The 18952-nt window shown below is 41.4% G+C and overlaps 1 protein-coding gene across 4 annotated transcripts in view; it reads left to right on the top strand.

The window, feature by feature from the left end:
• The window catches only part of ctnnd1 (catenin (cadherin-associated protein), delta 1), a 28384-nt gene extending 9701 nt beyond the window's left edge, over positions 1–18683 (top strand). For 3 of the 4 annotated variants that reach the window (XM_080030195.1, XM_080030198.1, XM_080030197.1), the window contains 20 exons: positions 373–447; positions 560–685; positions 1609–1898; positions 2435–2525; positions 2770–2960; positions 3265–3520; positions 4595–4666; positions 5382–5532; positions 5794–5995; positions 8381–8498; positions 8899–9055; positions 10400–10465; positions 10614–10741; positions 11864–12014; positions 12521–12716; positions 12830–13023; positions 14752–14799; positions 14973–15055; positions 15811–15908; positions 16584–18683. In XM_080030195.1, coding sequence (XP_079886321.1) covers positions 373–447; positions 560–685; positions 1609–1898; positions 2435–2525; positions 2770–2960; positions 3265–3520; positions 4595–4666; positions 5382–5532; positions 5794–5995; positions 8381–8498; positions 8899–9055; positions 10400–10465; positions 10614–10741; positions 11864–12014; positions 12521–12716; positions 12830–13023; positions 14752–14799; positions 14973–15055; positions 15811–15870 — 2655 coding nt within the window. In that variant the 3' untranslated portion in view covers positions 15871–15908; positions 16584–18683. The remainder of the gene's footprint in view (positions 1–372; positions 448–559; positions 686–1608; positions 1899–2434; positions 2526–2769; positions 2961–3264; positions 3521–4594; positions 4667–5381; positions 5533–5793; positions 5996–8380; positions 8499–8898; positions 9056–10399; positions 10466–10613; positions 10742–11863; positions 12015–12520; positions 12717–12829; positions 13024–14751; positions 14800–14972; positions 15056–15810; positions 15909–16583) is intronic. The other variant, XM_080030196.1, reaches the window with a different exon arrangement.
• The last annotated feature ends 269 nt before the right edge of the window (positions 18684–18952 follow it).

Genomic DNA, 18952 nt, shown 5'->3' with positions numbered 1-18952 from the left:
TGTCACTGACTTCACTCGATTTTTAAAAACACAGCAAACTTGTTTTGTTTTTGGTATGAATGTTATTACTTAGGTAGTTGAATCGCCATGATCCAACGCATACCAAATAAAATCACGGCACGGTTAGATGTTTTGTTTGATTGTTTTTATAGCACTGAGTGAATTTCAAGTGCTTGAGCTTAGATAAAGCTGCTTGGCATTTAACATTCTAATGAAAAGTTGACAGACGCTGCTTTCACTTTTGTGTTGTTTACATATCCGTACTGTACATGAGAGCAGCTCAGTCAGTGGGTGTGACATGTGTATGAGCCTTCTATTCTGTCGGCGTTGGATCTCATTGTGTGTGTGTGTGTATTATATTCCTCCCTGCAGAACGGCCGCATTCCTTGTGATGCAGACATAGACAGGCTGACACTGAACGACGGTTACATCAACGGGACACATCACGTGAGCAGCCCTCTCTGCCTTCTACCGTTTCAGTCTTACCACGGTTTACACATGTGAGAAACCACATTGGAGCTGTATTGTGAAATGTGTGCGTGTATATGCGTGTGTGCAGTTCAGGATGGAGCCTGGTCAGATGGTGCAGGAGTCGTACACAGTGGAAGAAGACCCTCAGTTGTCCCAACCTGTCGTTTCCTTGGAGACCGGTGAAGATGGGACCACGCGGCGCACAGAAACCACGGTAACATGAGTTGGTGTATCATTGTCACAGTTTGCAAAGTCTTTGTGATTCTTTGGAAAATGTCCCTGTGTACATTATGGCTCCGGATTAAAATCCTCCTACAAGAAACGTTTTAAAATGTCTATGAAACAATCAAGTCTATCCTCTGATGAGTTATAACAACAAACGAGACCATCAGTGAAAATAATTATATTTTTATTTGATCATTATTAATGCCTTTGCACAGGTCTGATTTTTTTCCCCCGGTAACCTACAAAACGATTTATGGCAGGCAGAATGGAACAGCCTGGGTTTCCCGAACAGTATTGAATCGAAATTTTAAGCTTCTTCAACATCGTCATATTAGCGTTATTAATCTTGCATATTCACAAATATATACATAACCTCATCACAAAGCATTTGCGGTCTCTCTTCATGAACTTATTCACTTGCTTCCTAAACAAATGCATGTGCTGCCGGCACACTTTTAAGTGATGGTGTTGTAGCTACTTTAACTTCAAATTGGCTAATTTGAATTTTTAAATATTTTTTTTTGTATAATTCTTTTTATTTTGCTTTTTTTTTGTAACAATAATCAAACAAACAAACAACAACACCAGACAATACATACAAACTAAGAAAAGACAGAAAAAAAATTAAAAAAGGACACATGTGTATGTTGTTCATTATTGCATGATCACACACACACACACACACACACACACACACACACACACACACACACACACACACACACACACACACACACACACACACACACACACACACACACACACACACACACACACACACACACACACACACACACACACACACACACACACACACACACACACACACACACACACACACACACACACACACACACACACACGTAACATTTAAATATTAACTGTTGAATCTTTTCCTCCTCCTTTTTTAAGGTGAAGAAAATGGTCAAGACCACTACCACTCGCACAGTCATCCCCTCCGTGTCAGACACACTTTCCCTGGATGGCGGGGGTTCAGTGACGGGTATGGGTGGCTACACTACCCCCATGAACCAGGTGTACAGGCAGGCACCTGGGGGTGGCATGCCCATGGAATACCCCACCCACACCGTGCCCCGCAACTACCAATACGGGCCTCCAGTGGGCTACGACGGCTACCCTGCACCCCCATCAGAGCCCTACACAAGCCTTAGCAGGGGAGCTCGCATGGATGATCGCTACAGGTATGATGTTTGTGTGAATACCTCTGTATGTGAGAGCAGCTCATTCAGGTCCTGCGAGGTGGATATTTAAGGTAGTGTCAGCTATCATGGAGAATGCTAGCTGTCAAAATCACTTGGTGTCAAAATCAGTGAATATCTCCCCATGATTTGCTACATGTCCATACGCACTGAAATAAATAATGCTGTTAATACACAGCCTAGGTTCTGTGCAGTGGTATGTAAACAAAGGGTATGTCAGGCATGCAAGCTTATCTATATAGCACATTCAGACACAAGGTCATATACAAAGGGGCACAGCATTACTAGCACGGACCCGCTAGGCTGTGTATTAACACTGAATTATTTTTAGTGCAGACACAGTAAGGACAGGTAGCGCATCGTTTGGAGATATTCAATGATTTTGACAAAGTTATTTTGACAACAAGCATTCTCCATCATCACTGACTCCACCTTTTAATGACACAGTTTCATTGGGCAGTCCTTTTGCGACTATTTCCTTTTCTCACACTAAACCTCTGTATTCCTCCCTGCTCCAGACCGGTCCATCCAGATGGCTACAGAACTCTGGATCCAAACTACAGAGCCCACAGCAGGAACCAGCTGGACCCCTATGCTGCTCAGCCACAGGTACAGTATGTTGTTCAACAATCGCTGTACCAGTTCATTTACTTCATGCTTTCCTTTTTAAAATAATTTAAACTGGGTCCGCTGTCACTTTCTAAATGTGTTGTTCTGATTCCATGTTATATATTAAGAATTCAATAGGTTTAATTGGATCAAATTGAGTACTTTTCATTATTACTAGCCATAGCACAAGTTAGCATCATTAGCCTTGTAGCGGCTTCTTATGTTGGACCCTGGCCCTGTGCAGGTCGGGCGTATGGGAAGTGCCATGGAGCTTTCCTCCATGCAGAGGTTTGTCGCTGAGCCGTACGGTCTGGAGGATGATCAGCGCAGCATGGGTTATGATGAGCCGGACTATGGCATGGGACCACCAATGCACTACAGCACCGTGCCCCGAAACCTCCATGCCTACCCCCAGGGGCCCCCACGCAGGGCTGGGTAAGTTGTCTGTGTTTAAGAGATAAATATGGCCTACATGTTCCTTTCTGCATGCTCTGTGTGAATGCACTGGATATAGTAAGTGACATCTTTGAGTGTTTTGTTTGCGTATGTAAGAGGTGCATATCATTTTATTACAACAATCACTTATATTTTATAGAAAAGATGGGGATAATATATTGAATTGTTGTTGCATTTGTTTGCAAATTCCCACACTGCTATGAACATTGAAAGTAAAATCTTTCCTCCCCGTTTGTATTGATTGTGCCTGTACAATAACATTTGTTTTTCCGTCCCTCCACAGGAGCTATGAGGGCACCTTAGACGGTGACATGAGCGGCCCTGCAGACATGTACTATTGGGAAAGAGGTGCCCCTCTGGCCCAGGGGGAAAGAGGAAGCATGGCTTCATTGGACAGCACTCTAAGGAAAGGGCCCGGGGCCGGGGGCTGGCGTCAGCCCGAGCTGCCTGAGGTCATCGCCATGCTCAACTACAGGCTGGACCCCGTCAGGAGCAACGCAGCTGCTTACCTGCAGCATCTCACCTATAAGAATGATAAAGTAAGACATGCACGTGCACTGAATATGCATGTGTTTGTGTGGTATAAAGCTGGTATCCACTGTAACCTGGAGTAGAATAGACTTCAATTTAAAGCAGTTTGTTGAGGAATGCAAATGTCCAACAACGATTCTCAGGACTAAAGGTGGTTACTCGTGTTTTGTAGGGATGAATGAGGACTATATAATAGATAGATATCGTAGAGCAAAGCAGAAAGTTGTAATTCTAATACGATTGGAGTAAGAAGACAAGTTGCTAGATAGAAAAGTTCATTCCAGAGAGTGGAGAGTGGAGACCCTTTATATCTCAAGGTCAGCTATTGGATATACCATAGAGCTGGTTCAAATTGTAAAACTGGGAATTTGTTTAAGATGCTTTTAGATGTTGCCCATTGATCGATGTAAGTGTTGTGTTTACATTAAGATGATGCACTTAAGTATTGCAGGGCTTTACAAACACCCAGGGGATATAACAGGATGGGAGGAAGCATTTCTAAAGCTGTGCAGTGACTGACACTTTCTATTGACGCTGCTCATTTAGTTCTTTGCACTGCAGGTTCTGATGTGCATTTTCTTAACTCTCCATGTTCACACTGTATGGATCAACTGACCGAGCACAATGTCACTGCTCACACTAAACATAAAACACCCAACGTAGAATTCCACTATGTATCTAAATTAAGTTGTAGCTGATCCATTAAAAATCTGGCATATTCTGTTCAGTGTCTGTCAGGTTTTACATGGGGAAACCTTATCTGCAGTGGTCCACACGGTTTATGATGTCCCCAGTTGTTAATATAATAACATTTGAAATGTGAAGGGGCAATAAAATGAATATTTAGACTTCTCTTAATTTAACCTTTTTTAGGACAATTTACAGTAATGGAAAGCTGTTAACGTAAATTTTTTTCTTCACAGTCTTCCAATGCTGTAACCTGTGCATGTTTTTCCTCTTTGATGTTCTGACTGAATGTGTTTGTGCATTGTTGCGTCTTACTTTTTTCACTCATTTATGTTGACATGGCTGTTTAATACAGTCGTATCATATATGTGATTATATGTGCTTTTCCATTCCAGGTTAAGACTGATGTGCGGCGTATGAAAGGTATCCCAGCTCTGGTCTCTATGCTGGACAACCCTAACAGAGAGGTCAGTCTGATTTCTTTCTTTCAGCTTTCTGTTCCTTCCTTACTGATGTGTGTTTGATTGGATTAGGTGTGGTTTCAGTGAGGCTTAAGGGATGTGGTGTATTTCTTAAGTAATGCTGAGTCGGTCATCGGCCTTAGTCAAGGTGAACAACACTAATGCCGACTGACAGAGAAATAGAAATAAATGTTGCATATTTAACTTCTCCTCAAATCCTGTAGGTCAACATTTGTGCTAAATATGGTTTCGGCCAAAACATTCTGTGGTTTTTCTACGACTCCCTTTCATTTAGTACAAGCTGTGGCAAGTTTTTGCTGATGTTTGTATGGGTTTCGCCAGACCAACCACATGCATTCCACCCTCGAGGCAAAGGAGCATCTTAATTTCACATTTCATGCTCCTACGGCCAGTGTCCACTTTGTAGTCTGGTGTGTTTGTGACTGCATCCTCCTTAAGCCTTGTTTTAAAGTGGTTCAAAAGAATCAACCCACTTTATGCGTGTGTGTTTTGTATTCTATGTTGTGTGAAAAGCTTAGATACAAAAAGGATAGTATCCTAAAAATGTGCTCAATTAAAATTGCACGATACAAATGTATGAAGCAAGTGTGGCCAACTAATTTACCAAACTATTTTACTACTGCACTATATCCATGTATGTGAAATCATTGCTCTATACACATACAGTAGCTCAGTAAACAGTGTTGTCTCACTGCTGTAGGTTCATTATGCAGCCTGTGGAGCACTTAAGAACATCTCATTTGGCAAAGACCAAGACAACAAGATTGCCATCAAGAACTGTGACGGAGTGCCTGCTCTGGTCAGGCTGCTGAGGAAGACCCGCGACCAGGACCTCACTGACATCATCACAGGTTAGACCAACACACACACACACACACACACACACACACACACACACACACACACACACACACACACACACACACACACCAACTGAGTAAACAATGACTTTGTTAATTAACCAGTGAACGATTTTATGATCCAAGAACTGACTGTGGTCTCATCTGATTGGTCGGTTGAACGTCTGGCTAAATTGTATTGGTTAAAAGTGACAAGAGTAGGAGTAGGCTTCGTTTTTAAATATGGCATTTTTTCCATTTATTAACCCCCAGGGACGTTGTGGAACCTGTCGTCCCACGACTCGGTCAAAATGGAGATCGTTGACCACGCGCTGCACGCCCTCTCAGATGAAGTGATCGTGCCCCACTCGGGCTGGGAGCGAGGGAGCAACGGAGCCGGAGGAGGGGAGGAGAACTGCAAACCCAGGCATCTGGAGTGGGAGACGGCCCTCACCAACACAGCAGGCTGCCTAAGGTACAGCTTAACCCATCTGTTTGACTACTGCTGATGCTATGGAAGAGGAGATGGAAGAAGGGTTGTTGTAGAAAGGAAAATGGAAACATGCCAGTTCAACAGACTGACAAGAGCAGTGGGATGTATGTGTTAACAGAGCAGAAGAGAAGGAAAAAGATATTGATGGAGTGAAAACAAATGATGTTCATGTGAGGCCTTTTATTCCACCTATAATCAAAGTGATGGCAGTCACAATAAAGAAGTTAATGTGTCTTTTGCATTTCAAACTATAAAACAGATTATTAACAGATAGACATTAGTCATCATTTCGGCTTCCAATTACTTTTCTACTTCATAATCATATCCATACACTTAATTGTGGTAAACGTATTATTTCATTACACTTCTCATTAGAAAGAAATAAGCCAAAAGCACTCCATGCATGTCCATCACATTCAAAAGAATGTTATACACATATAAACAGGATATCTCATTAAATTTGAAGTGCTCATTAGAAGACTGTGAGGTTAAATGTCAGTTATTTATGACAGTATACATCTGGCTGAATTGAGCAGAGCTGCAGCCTCACATTAACCGTGTGAGATTATAGAGTTCACAGGGAGGAGGTAAGCAGGGGGACAGTGGGGCATTGACACACACAGTGTAAACAGTATGTTCTAGCGTGCTGGTTTGTTATCTATGCATTCCCACAGACTACACGGTTAATTGCAGTGTTCATCCAAAAGTATGTGTGAATAACATGAAAATCAGTATTTGAAAAAATCCCCTCAAATCACATGACTGCACAGTGGGGTAGAAGATCTGAAGTTGTCATTTCACATACAGTATATGGACTTTTTTTCTATTTATTTTTCATTTGTGTATATATACAGATGCTGATAAAATGATTCAACATTTTACTGAGCATTTAAAAAGTGTTGTAAAAATATCATTAAGAAGTGTTAGAAAAATGTTTTGATTTTAAAACTAAATCTAGGTAGGAAACTTCATCATTAATTGGTTTAGATTTTTATAAGAAAACAAAGGCATGACTTGGGACTTAGACAACACACAACATCTTTAGACCACTTTTAGTGAAAACGTAATGTAGATTTAATGAATTTGCACGACTTTGTATGAATTGGCTGAAAGTAGTAAGGCTGTGTCAGTTTCTCTCCCCTTGGAATCTTTCATTTCTACAAACCAAAACGTATCTTATCAGAGTCATTTCAAAGCTGGCTTAGTCTCTCAAAACGTCTACGCATATGGACTTAAAATAAAATCTCAAAGGACCATTTGAGTTTCCGAATAGCAGCAGGTAACCTGGATACAAAACTTTACCTGAGAAGTTGAGCAGAGGATATAAAATAGTAGTAATAATCATGACAGACTTCTCCTGGTTACATCAACACAGTAGAGAGAAAGTTGAAATTCAAAGTAAGTGGAACTTACTTGCTGAAAGGAAAAGAAAGATGATGAACCTTTTACTTTTTGTAGAGATCTAGTGGCAGGACTTTTAACATGATAGTTAGCTGCCTACATCTTTTAACTTTACACAAGATGAAGGAATAAGATAGGCATCAGTGACGCATGAATTCCAACTATATCAGTGAGCTCGATGAATTAGTGTTGTTGTTCAGTTAGTGCATAAGAATAAAATCTGCGCTATCTTTGCAGTAAAACCGCGGTAGAATTTTATGAATCCAGAAATCCTGTCACAAGAGTCTTCAGGTAATGTTTGCAATGCTCATCTTCAATTAGCTGGTAGCATACCAAGCTACAATACAGCTGAGGAATTTTTAAATAAATAGCTAATTATTATTTTATTTTTTGAGTTTTAGGGCTCATATTAGTGCTGCAGTCCTGAGTTAATTCAATTCATTGTACTTAGTCAATGTTTACCTTCACTGCCCCCTGCTGTGGAAAGGAATTTGTCGTGGTATTGTGTGAGAGGGCGTGTCTGTCACTGGGAAGAAAACGGGCCTGCACAAAAGCCTAAAGGCTGAACATAATTCCACAGGGTTTTCAACCTCATGTTTCTTTCTTAACATGGCTTCTAAGAAACTAACTGGGTCTCAGTTGCCATCATCCAGTCTGGCCAGATTTCCAAAGTAGGGCTGAGTCACAGAGCTGTTCCCCAAAACTGGTTCAGAGCTGTAACTGGATCGCAGCGAACTGTACTGTCTTTGTAAAGCAGTAGATTTAACAGGAGTTTCATTCAAACCAACTCTCGGCTGGGGGGCGTGTTCAAGCTTTGTGTGCTGGAATCCTTTTGTAGTCATGGGGAAATTGACTCTTTCCTTTCACCTTTTAACCCCTTAAGTGGCTCATTTATTTTTCCAGCCCCTCACACTGCTAATCCTTGTTATGGGCCATGTTTTTGTCTCTCCTCTTCTCCACTTAAAGAAATGTGAGTTCAGAACGAAGCGAGGCCAGGAGGAAGCTGAGGGAGTGCACGGGATTGGTTGATTCGCTCATGTACATCGTCCAATCCCAGATTGACTGTAAAGATGTTGACAACAAGGTATGTGGAACTCTCAGTTATTAAGGGAACTCCACTGATTGTGGGAAGTGGTACGTAAAAAGTTGCATATAGTCTTTTGTGGCTCCTGAGAGAGCTCTGCTGCTGGATAGTGGCTGGAGGCTACATTAGCCGCCACTAGCATTATAGGATAACACACCGGACTCTTCAACTGTTGGCGATTGAGTAGCATTGTGGGGTAATGTGTGTAATACTAAATGAGATGTGTCCATCGTCAGTGTGTCAGTTGTTTAATGCAATTTTTAACAATTGATCTGTTTTTGCTCTTTATTTTTATTATCTCTAAAATGCAATTTCTCCTGTTTTAATCTTTGCATTGCCTTGTGTTGGCTTGGTGGAGAGTTTGGATTATAATATATTGTTTTTTTCTTAATCTTTGCAGTTGATAGAGAACAGTGTGTGTCTGCTGAGGAACTTGTCCTATCAGGTGCATCGTGAAATCCCCGGCAGTGAGCGCTACCAGGAGGCCGCGCCCCTCAACCAAGGCCCCGCCCCCTCAAGCCAGAAGGGAGGCTGCTTCAGCAGCCGCAAGGGCAAAGGTCTGTCCCCACACGCACAGGCACACACACACACACACACACACACACACACACACACACACACACACACACACACACTGTTTGTTCAGTGAGCAGGAAGAACATTAGCAGTGACCTCACCGTTGACTACAGTTACTCACTACGCTGAGATACATAAAGATACAGACAGACAGACTGGCCCGTTCAGGAATGTTGACAATTTCCCCAATCGGAGAAGGCATATCTTTTCCTTTTTTTTAAAGTGACCTTTTGCTTGAATATCATGAAGCAATACAGAAAAATTTAATAAATTCAAAAAGATCTTCAACTTCAAGGACGTAACTGTGATTCTACCATACAGCCAACCTGTGCGGAATTAAATAGCATTTTTTTTTTGAGAAATGAATTGAGTATCAAAATGGTTGTTCTATTTTTTCCCTGATCACTTAATTGCCTTAATTGTTACAGCTCTGAAATTATGCAAAAACATTATTATTAAATAACGAAATCAAAATGGTCAAGGGGCCAGAGTACATTTTACATTGCAATGTAACAGATGAGCTAAACAACCACTCTATGATGGAGATGTGAAGCTCATTTTGGGAGCATAGAGCAATGTCTCAATTCACTTTATTACACACAGACCACTTATTTATACGTGAATGCGTTTCTGTGTCTTTCTCATTTTCAGGTGTGTTGAACAGAAATGTATCACAGCAACACATTTTCAAATTGATACTTAACAGAACAGTTAGGATGTGTGTGTGTTTTTATCTTTTAAATGGTTCATGCTATTCTGTCCTTTTTGTTGAGCTTTATTTATACCTGGCATGTCACATTGCTGATATACGTGGTGGCAGCAGTGCTGTTGGGATGTAAGCAAGAGTCAGCTGTGGGGGGCTCAGTTATGGCTGCTTTCCTCTTACTTACTGTAATTGCTCTCTTCTTCCTCCTGCCATTCTTTTCTCTCTCTCTCTCTCTCTCCTCCCTCCTCTTCTCTCCTTTTTTCTTCGAGCTGGGCTACAGATGAGTGGTTTTCCAAAGGTAAGCGCTTTGCCTCTGTGTGACTGCACTATGCTTCTGCTGCCTGTCATGGTTGTTGTCGTTATGGTAGTGGTAGTGATACAGTAGTTAAGCTAACAGGAAACTGTCTTCGTACTAACATGCACGCCGCCTTCTCACTGTGAAAGAGTCGTAGGGAAGGTCCCAACACGCATCCCAGTTTTTGGTCATAACACATGTGTAATAAAACTAGTACAAACTTGCTAACAGTAGATAGTAGTATAATAGTAATTCTGAAGACTAAGTCTGTCCTGTTGAGATTCTGTGTGTTTCTAAGGCTGTTGTGTTAATGTTTGATTCCAGGTGGGAAAAATGAGGATGCAGCTGCAGACATTATAGACATTCCAAAGAGGACCACACCTGCTAAAGGTAACCATAAACTCAGTTGAAACTTACCCTCTATGTATCGTTTAGTTTTTAAAAAAACTGCATAGGTCCCTAACTTTTATATTTCCCTCTCAACTAACTTCTTCTTCACCCCCTCTTCCTCATTTTCTCCTTTACTTCTGTCCTTTAGGGTACGAGTTGTTGTTCCAGCCGGAGGTGGTCCGCATCTACACCTCTCTGCTAAAGGAATCCAAGAACGCCACTGTGCTGGAAGCCTCGGCTGGAGCTGTTCAGAATCTGTGCGCTGGACGCTGGACTGTAAGAACAACTTTCCACTGTGCTCTTCCACACTAGTAAACTAGTAAACACACTAGTTTGGGATGAAACCGTGTCCCATATTGTGGGAATCTGATTGAACATGAACACGGTGCTTTTCCATCACATGATACCAGCTCTATGCTACCTCACCTTTGGTACCGGGACCTTTCTGGTTGTTGTTTTCCATTACAAGAGAGTACCCATGATGGAACCGCCAGTGTGTAGGTGGTCGTCATAACGACGTTAGCGGCTAACATTAGCCTGTAATGCGTTTCTTATATGCACATTTTGTTATTGGAATAGGTAACATAAGGTCCAAACCTTTTACTATTCAGAGAAACATGTAGTGTCATTGTTTTTATTTTATTTTATTCAGTCATAGTGGACAGCCAAAGAAAATAGAGTAGAGCCGGTACCATGTAGTTGAAAAGTGCCAGTAGACCTAGGCCCAGCTCTTGCATGCTACACGACCAGACGGAGCCTGTAAGTCAATCAAATGTAGGTTTTGGAATGGACTATGGCATTAGTACACACCCCTTTCTAAAGTGTATACTCGGATAATGATCATTGATCATGTGACTTCCTTTTGGCCTTGTCCTGACCTTGAAAATCCAGACATTACTGCAAAGGGAGAAACAATAGTGTCATCCCATGGTTTTTGTCAAAAGAGGCTTGTCCAGTCTTGAATCTAAGTACTAAGAGGGGAAGCCTGATGCACACAGACTTAATGAATGGAATGATCTGGGACAATGGGAGTTTGTAATTCTAGCTTTCATCCCTTCAGTAAATATCCTTGGGGAATATGACAAATGCATTACTTACCCACCTCCAACATAAATACAGTGAATTAGTATTCTAAGACAATATAGGAAATGTACTGTGGCTGTCTTCAAGCAAATGTAACCAAGACCTTTTGTTTCTTTATGGATAGATTTAAGAGTAGATTCAGATGATACAAGTGATTGGCATGTGTACTAATGGGAGCACCTTTTAGAATTGTGTCGTACAGCATTGTAAATCGTGCTTTGTGTTACAAAATGACAGCAAAACTTGAATCAGTCTTATCAAAGGTGGATAAGCCAGTGCGCTCTTTTGAATGAAAACAATTGTGTGTCTATTTAGTACGGGCGATACATCCGTGCCTTGCTGCGCAAGGAGCAGGGTCTACCCATGATGACTGAGCTGCTGGCACACGGCAATGACCGCGTGGTCCGCGCCATGTCCGGAGCCCTCCGCAACCTAGCCATTGACGCACGCAACAGAGATCTACTAGGTGAGACCCACCCTGTGGCACTGCTAGTTCTACTGTCCTTCACTATATAGAAATAGAGTTTTAACCCAGTAGCATCAGAAGATCTGTTGATTATCAATCGGGGTATTTAATTTAATATTCTCAAAATGAGGCCTTGAAAGTATTGAACTTCCTTTACAAAGGTCTTACATTTTTTAAATGCCCTTTTTTAAATACTTGAAGAGGGGTCATTAAGTGACAAATAAGAACTTTTTTTGTTATGAAGACTAAACACATACTTCACAAAGCTATTGTTACAGTATATTAATTTGAGTTTATAAAACATGTTCTTTATAAATAGTACGGTACCTATTTTAAAATAGGTCAGCATTTCCATTTGATCCTTCCTTTTTCTAGTGAGGCCTGTGGTTGGCATTCAATTTCAATTTAAGCTGCATTAAAAAGTCTTGAATTCATTTTGGAGACCTTGAATTGTATCATTATTTCGGTGTGTTCTCATTTGTAACTTTCTTGTCCTGTTGTGTCAGGTAAACATGCGGTGCCTCACCTAGTGGCCGACCTGCCCGGCGGTGGACAGAGTCAGCCGGTGCGAGCGCTGTCAGAAGAGACGGTGGTGTCTGTATTGAGCACGCTGCAGGAGGTGCTGGGCTCCAGCCTGGACGCAGCCAAGACCCTCAGGGCCTCGCAGGGGATCGAAAGACTGGTGCTCATTAACAAGGACGGGTGAGCGCTCAATACAACACCTTTTCTGTCCATTTCTACACGTTGGTATCCTGTCAAAACTGCAGCTCTGAATCCCTAGCCTCCATCGTAATACTTTTATTTTTCCTCCCCAGTAACCGTTCTGAGCGGGAGGTGCGTGGGGCCGGCCAGGTGCTGCAGACAGTGTGGGGCTACAAGGAGCTGCGGCGCACTCTGGAGAAGGACGGCTGGAAGAAGACAGACTTCATGGTCAACCTCAACCCTCCCACCAACAGCAGCCGGGCCAACGGAGGATATGAGGACAGCACTCTGCCGCTCATAGACAAAGGTCGGCACGCAGCGGGGAAACACAAATGTTTGGGTTTAGCAAATATAAGCCAGTCTTCAGTGTCCCCTGTCTTTAAACCTCTTGTCCAGCTCAAGAATTGTTTGCACAAAAGCATTATTATTATTATTATTTTATATTTTGTTGATGAGGCAAAAAAAATAACGTTTGTGTAATTAGGCATAAGACGGCTTGATTTAACCCATTGATGACTATGGCAATCTAGCCTGGCTCCGCCCGCCCGCCTACTTCCGGCCAAATTTTATTTTCCCTTCAGTAGTCAGTCTGGGTGTACAGCCCATTTCCCAGTTTTGCCGGAGATTCGACAGCCGGTCCAATCAGCGAACAGAGCGAGTGGCTGAGATCGATGACGTCGAAGTCGCACTCCAGTTTCAGTTGCCAGAAGCCGGCTCATGACACACGTGACGACCAAACGTTATGCGATTGGTTGGCTAATCCAGAGTGGCACTGGGCAGATCCAATAGATTTAAACTTTAACAGACACCCGCCTCCATGAGTGAACGTTTGCCAATTACAGCACTGCCAGACCTTCTGTACAAATGAAATGAAGTACGATGGTCTGGTAGCACCAGGCTAATGGCAATCTAGGATGCGTGTCCTTAATGCCTGAGGTTTTTCTGAAAAAATTGTACGAATTGTCAAGTCTACCAAAACCTTAATATCTAAGCCTGTGTAGCACATAGAAACATGAAATAAAATACGTTTAAAAGTTAAGGTTCACAGGTTTTATTTAAACATGCTCCCTTAGCGCTTACACACCAACACATTTTTCTAAAAATCGTCAAAATTAGATGGGGGAGAAAAAAAAGAATAAATAATATAAAATATTTAGTGTGATTTTCGTCAGTAGCCTATAGTGGACCTTGATTCTGCACACCAAACGCCACTAACTGTTCTGTAATACACTATCGCTGACACAGCCGGCTTATTTTTTTTCATTATTTTTTTAAATTTTTTTGATTGATGTGATTTTCGGCAAACCACACAACTTTTGGGTGGTCACGTGGTCTTAAAAAATCAACAAAACCCACCTCATGTGTATTTGAACCAATGACAGTGCATTCTATGCTGCGCATGCCATGAAAATTAGATAAAGTAACAATGCTGCACGATGCAGCATCAGGCAGGAGAGGCAATGTGGCATCACGCAGCAGCCGTCATCAATGGGTTAAAAAAATTAAATGTGTGACAAGTGTTCATGTACTCCAGTTTTCAGGCTTGTATTTCACTTGAGCTGCTCAGATTTAATTAAGTATTTTTAATTTAAATGTTTTTAATTTAAATTGTACAAACTCAACTGGGGCAGTGCTACAAGGAAAATGCACATATCTGTGTGTTTATATGGCATGCACATGGTAAGTTTTAGTTTGTTTGCAGACTTTGGAGTATTAAATATGGGTTGGCATTAATTCTAATGTTTGTCTTGACCTGCTTGGCATGCTAGACATTTGAGAATTTACCACAATTTCACAAAGTTCTTTTGAGCTGTTTGGCACTGATTTTAAAGTTCCCAAACCCCACACATCAAAGAAACAGAATCTAGATATTTGCAAATATTAGCTGTCTCATGTTGGACACTTGAGGCACTCACCAATCACTCTTCTATTCTTCTATTCAAACTATTCTACCTTTGGCAGGAGAAGGTGTGGCTGTTAACGCTGCCTGTCAGGGTATTAATAACTCATTGTTTTTTCTGCCTTTGACACACAGGAGGAAAAGGAGACCGAGAAATGATTCCAATGAATGACATGGGACCAGGCAAGTGTGGCAACAGAAAACGAACACTCACAAGACCTTCTCTCTCACTCTCACTCTCTCTCACTCTCACAATTACACTCTCTCTTTCTCAATTACAATCTTTCTCTCTCACACACGCACAAGCACACCCACTCACACACACCTCTGGTCTAACACGCCTCTCTCCTCTTCAGATGCCTACTCCACACTGGACCAGAGAGGGAGAAGGAACACTCTGGATAACACACTCGATCCTGCTGACAAAGATGGATTACAGGTAAACAAGAGGCCACATAAACACACACATACACAGAACCCTGCATGACTGCCCTTTGGAGACAATAACTTTACTCCCTTAACCCTAACATAAACTCCACTGCATACTTCCTGCATTCCTTTGCCTGCCACTGTGACACTTTAAGAGCGTGCAACAGACACTGTTTAGATATTTGTGCGATTTCTGGTATGGACGTGATCATCTTTTTTGTTGTTGCTGTTAGTGTTTTTAGAATGTCCTTTCAGAAGATATCAGTACAGAACAATGTTTTGTGGATTGGATGTACAGTACATTGCTCATCATGGCCGAGCCAAAAAGATGGAAATGAATCATGTACACTACCCACAGATTTCAGGATGATAGGCACACCGATATCTTTACTTCCTACTGAAAATATATAACCGTGTGAACAGACATGCTCTCACACACACCCACTGACAGCATGTCGATGCACGTCTCGTTAAAGCACTGTGGTTGGGTGATCGGTGTCTTGCACATAACCCCCACCCCCCTCCACAAACATGCTCTAACATTAAACTAACCTTTGTTACCCTTCTTTCTTTTTCCTTTCTGTTCTTTTGTCTTTTCTTTTCCTTTTTATGTTTCTCACGTTCTCCTTTGGGTTTTCACACTAAAAACTACTGTCTTTTTTTTGTCTCTGTACTTTTTATTTTGGTGTCCCTCTCTTTTCTGTACCTACCTACCACACTCCCACCTTCTCTCTCTCTCTCTCTCTCTCTCTCTCTCTATTTCAGGGAGGGATGTATGGGGAGAGGCAAGCCTCTTTGCCTCTCATGGATTCTTATGATGGTTAGCCTACTGCACCCACTGTCACACTGCATGTCAGCGCATGGTATGTGTGTCTCACCTGCTGACTCCCACTCACTGCATGGCCTAATGTCTAAGTTGTGTAGAAAGAGCTGTGAATTTTATGTTTTCGACAGTGTTCTCATTGAGCTTCCATTGTACTGTTTTTTGACTGTGTTTTGCTCCCCCTGCTGGTGAAAAGTGTCAGTGACTATTATTTTTTTATTCTACCAGGATTTAATTTGTTTCACTTTGCACAGTTTGTGTGTTTTCTGTTTAACACATGGTGACTGTGGCCAGCAGACACCTTTGACTGTTGTATTTTGTACTTTTTATGTTTAAATGGCTCTGAATTTGAATTGTTTGATCCCTCCTGCTTGTCATCCTGAACACCTCACATTTAAGGTGGAGTCAGCGTTTCTGAAGAATGCGTGTTGATGAAATCACTTTGTAAAAATCAGTGAATATCTCAAGATCTGCTATATGAATGCACTGTGTGTGCTGAAAAAATATCCATTGTTAACACACAGCCCAGACTCTGTAAAAGGCTGTGTATCAACACCCATTTTCTTTGGTGCAGAAACCGTTAGCAGAGCGAGAGGAGATATTCACCGATTTTGACAACATGATTTTGACAACAAGCGTTCTCCAGAATCGCTTATGCAACTTTAACTGCTCAACATGATCGATTCTCACACGTGTGCCTCTTGTTCTCTTGCAGAAAAACTGATTGTGTGCATCACTAGACGACAGCCTCCTCCGACCTACTGCCCCTGCTGAAACTGACAATGGGGGACCACTACGCCACCGATGGGACTTAACTCCATCCTTAACACTCAACTCGTCTGTCCCTCCCTCCCCACTCTTCCGCAGCTTCTCTTCTATCTCTCTCTCTCTCTCTCTCTCTTTGTTACATTCCTCCATTGCAGCTGAAGAACTCATTAAAAACCACACGGTAAAAAAAATAAAAACTGACGTGGATCTACGCTCCCTGTGGACAAACTGGACGAGACACTATGACCACTTTTTGGAAATCCAAAAAAGCTAACCACTCGATCGGATAACACAACCACAACACTACATTTCAAACTTACAACACTAAGACTGGCCTGGATAACACTAATTCTCTCTTCGCCAAAAAAACAGAGACTGACTTTGTCTGAGAACTTTTCTATTACTTGGAGGTCGGAGTGTAAACTTAGACTAATTCAACTAATTGGAAAGAAGAACCATTGGGATCAGACCAGGACACTTTTTGGGTGACATTTTACATAAATGGCTATAACACTAATGTTTCAGACAAATCCAGAATTTGTCTTTTTTTCTCCTCTTTATCTGTGATGGTTAAATATTGTTTTGTACCACTGACAACCAATGTATAATGATCTAATTGGATATGTGTAACGCTTTTGTGTTGACAGTGGTTATTCCTGTTCTTGCTTTGCTCTGTACCACAGTAATGCACATGTGCCAAATGACAATGCTAATGCTGCGACTGCCAATACTGAATGCAAGGACCTTCACACACTCAAGACTTTCTACAGCAGTTACACTGAAAACTCATCTGCTTTTGTTTTGTGCGCAGATGCATGGGGATATGCTGCATTTTCTGTATTTGTCCGCAATCCATAGTTATAAAGAGTGGAGGTCCAAGTATGAATATTCAAATAGTTCCCCATCTCGTTGGAATAGACGCTATGGTCTGTCCCATGTTCCTAAAGGGATGTTTGTGTTAAATATAAGCCCCTTAGCTTTAGTCATTCTTGGGAGATGTAACAGCTGCATTTCCTTTTACCTGCAGGTCTGTAATCTTATGAATGTGTACATACAGAACGTCTGTGTGGGCTCAACTGGAGTGCCTCGTCTGATGGGTTAGTCCAACATGACATGGGTGACCCAATCAAGGTGTCTTTTTCTCAGCATCATTAGTAGTTGGGAATACTGTATATGGAACTCAGCAGTTTTCTATTCTGCCAGATTATGGCATATGTGAACTTGTATGTATGTAAGAGTTGATTCTTGTCATTGGGATTGTTTTTTTTATAAGGTATAACAACTCTTGAGTTCTGTATAACTGACTGCTTCATAAACCAATAGCCTACCTGGCTTGAAGACAACAGAATTTCTTAAGAACAGTAGAAGAATGCTTATTCTTAGTGCCGAGAGAGATGTAGATACTTACTGAGTGGATGATTAAAAGAAGCACTAAAGTATAATGTGTGGCTTTTCCCCTCCCTCCTGCCCCCTTTTCTTTCTTTTTTTTTTAAAGTAAAACTTTTCTTTGTTTTCCATGCCAATTGAAATACTACAGAGGATGCCTTGTTTTCTCCAAGTAACTAGTTGCCTTCAAGAGTGGACTGACAAAGAGCAAGGGATTGTGGTAGAAAATCTGTGGAAGGAGCAGAGGCATAGACCAGAATTTGTTATTAGATGAGTGGAGAGAAAATAAAAGCACATTTAAACTATATATACAAGAGAATATTTGTTAATTATGATGGTTTTTATGTATTTCTTTTTTAATTTTATATATTGATTTGGGTTTAATTGTTTTGGGTGCTCTGGGTGAACGCATATGCAATCAGTTTTTATGTTTTGATTAAAAAAACATTTAAGTATATGTCTTAATTGAATGCAAAGCAAGTTAGCTCAACTAAATCCTCCGACACAGTCATCAGATACTGGAACACTAATGGCAAAATCCGATTCTGGACTACACCTTAATCTCTTCGCCTTGGCTCTTAAAGTTGCACATTCTCATTTCTGAATGAATTATGTAACTAGCAATACTGTTTTTAATAAAAAAGAAAATGATTTGTCAGAGCCTTTGTTTTCCTTTGCCTCTTGTCAATCACACTATTCTATAATGCATCGTATCATCAGCCACGCCTTTTACATAGAGGAACATTTTCTGATCGCCATGTCAGCTAGTTGTCTTCATTGTCATTCATACAGAACGGCCAGGAGGTGTCGCTGTCAGTTGAACCCTCACTATTTTAGATAGTGACAATAGTGGGTTGAAGGTGTAAGATATTTAGTTATTCCGAGTCTGATTTTAGCGTATAACGCTATCGACATAGTTTCAAATATAGT

This window comes from Ammodytes marinus (assembly GCF_949987685.1).
Source record: "Ammodytes marinus genome assembly, chromosome: 6".
Taxonomy (NCBI): Eukaryota; Metazoa; Chordata; class Actinopteri; order Uranoscopiformes; family Ammodytidae; genus Ammodytes; species Ammodytes marinus.
The sequence above is the reverse complement of the archived record's forward strand: the minus strand, read 5'-3'. Positions and strand labels throughout refer to the sequence as shown.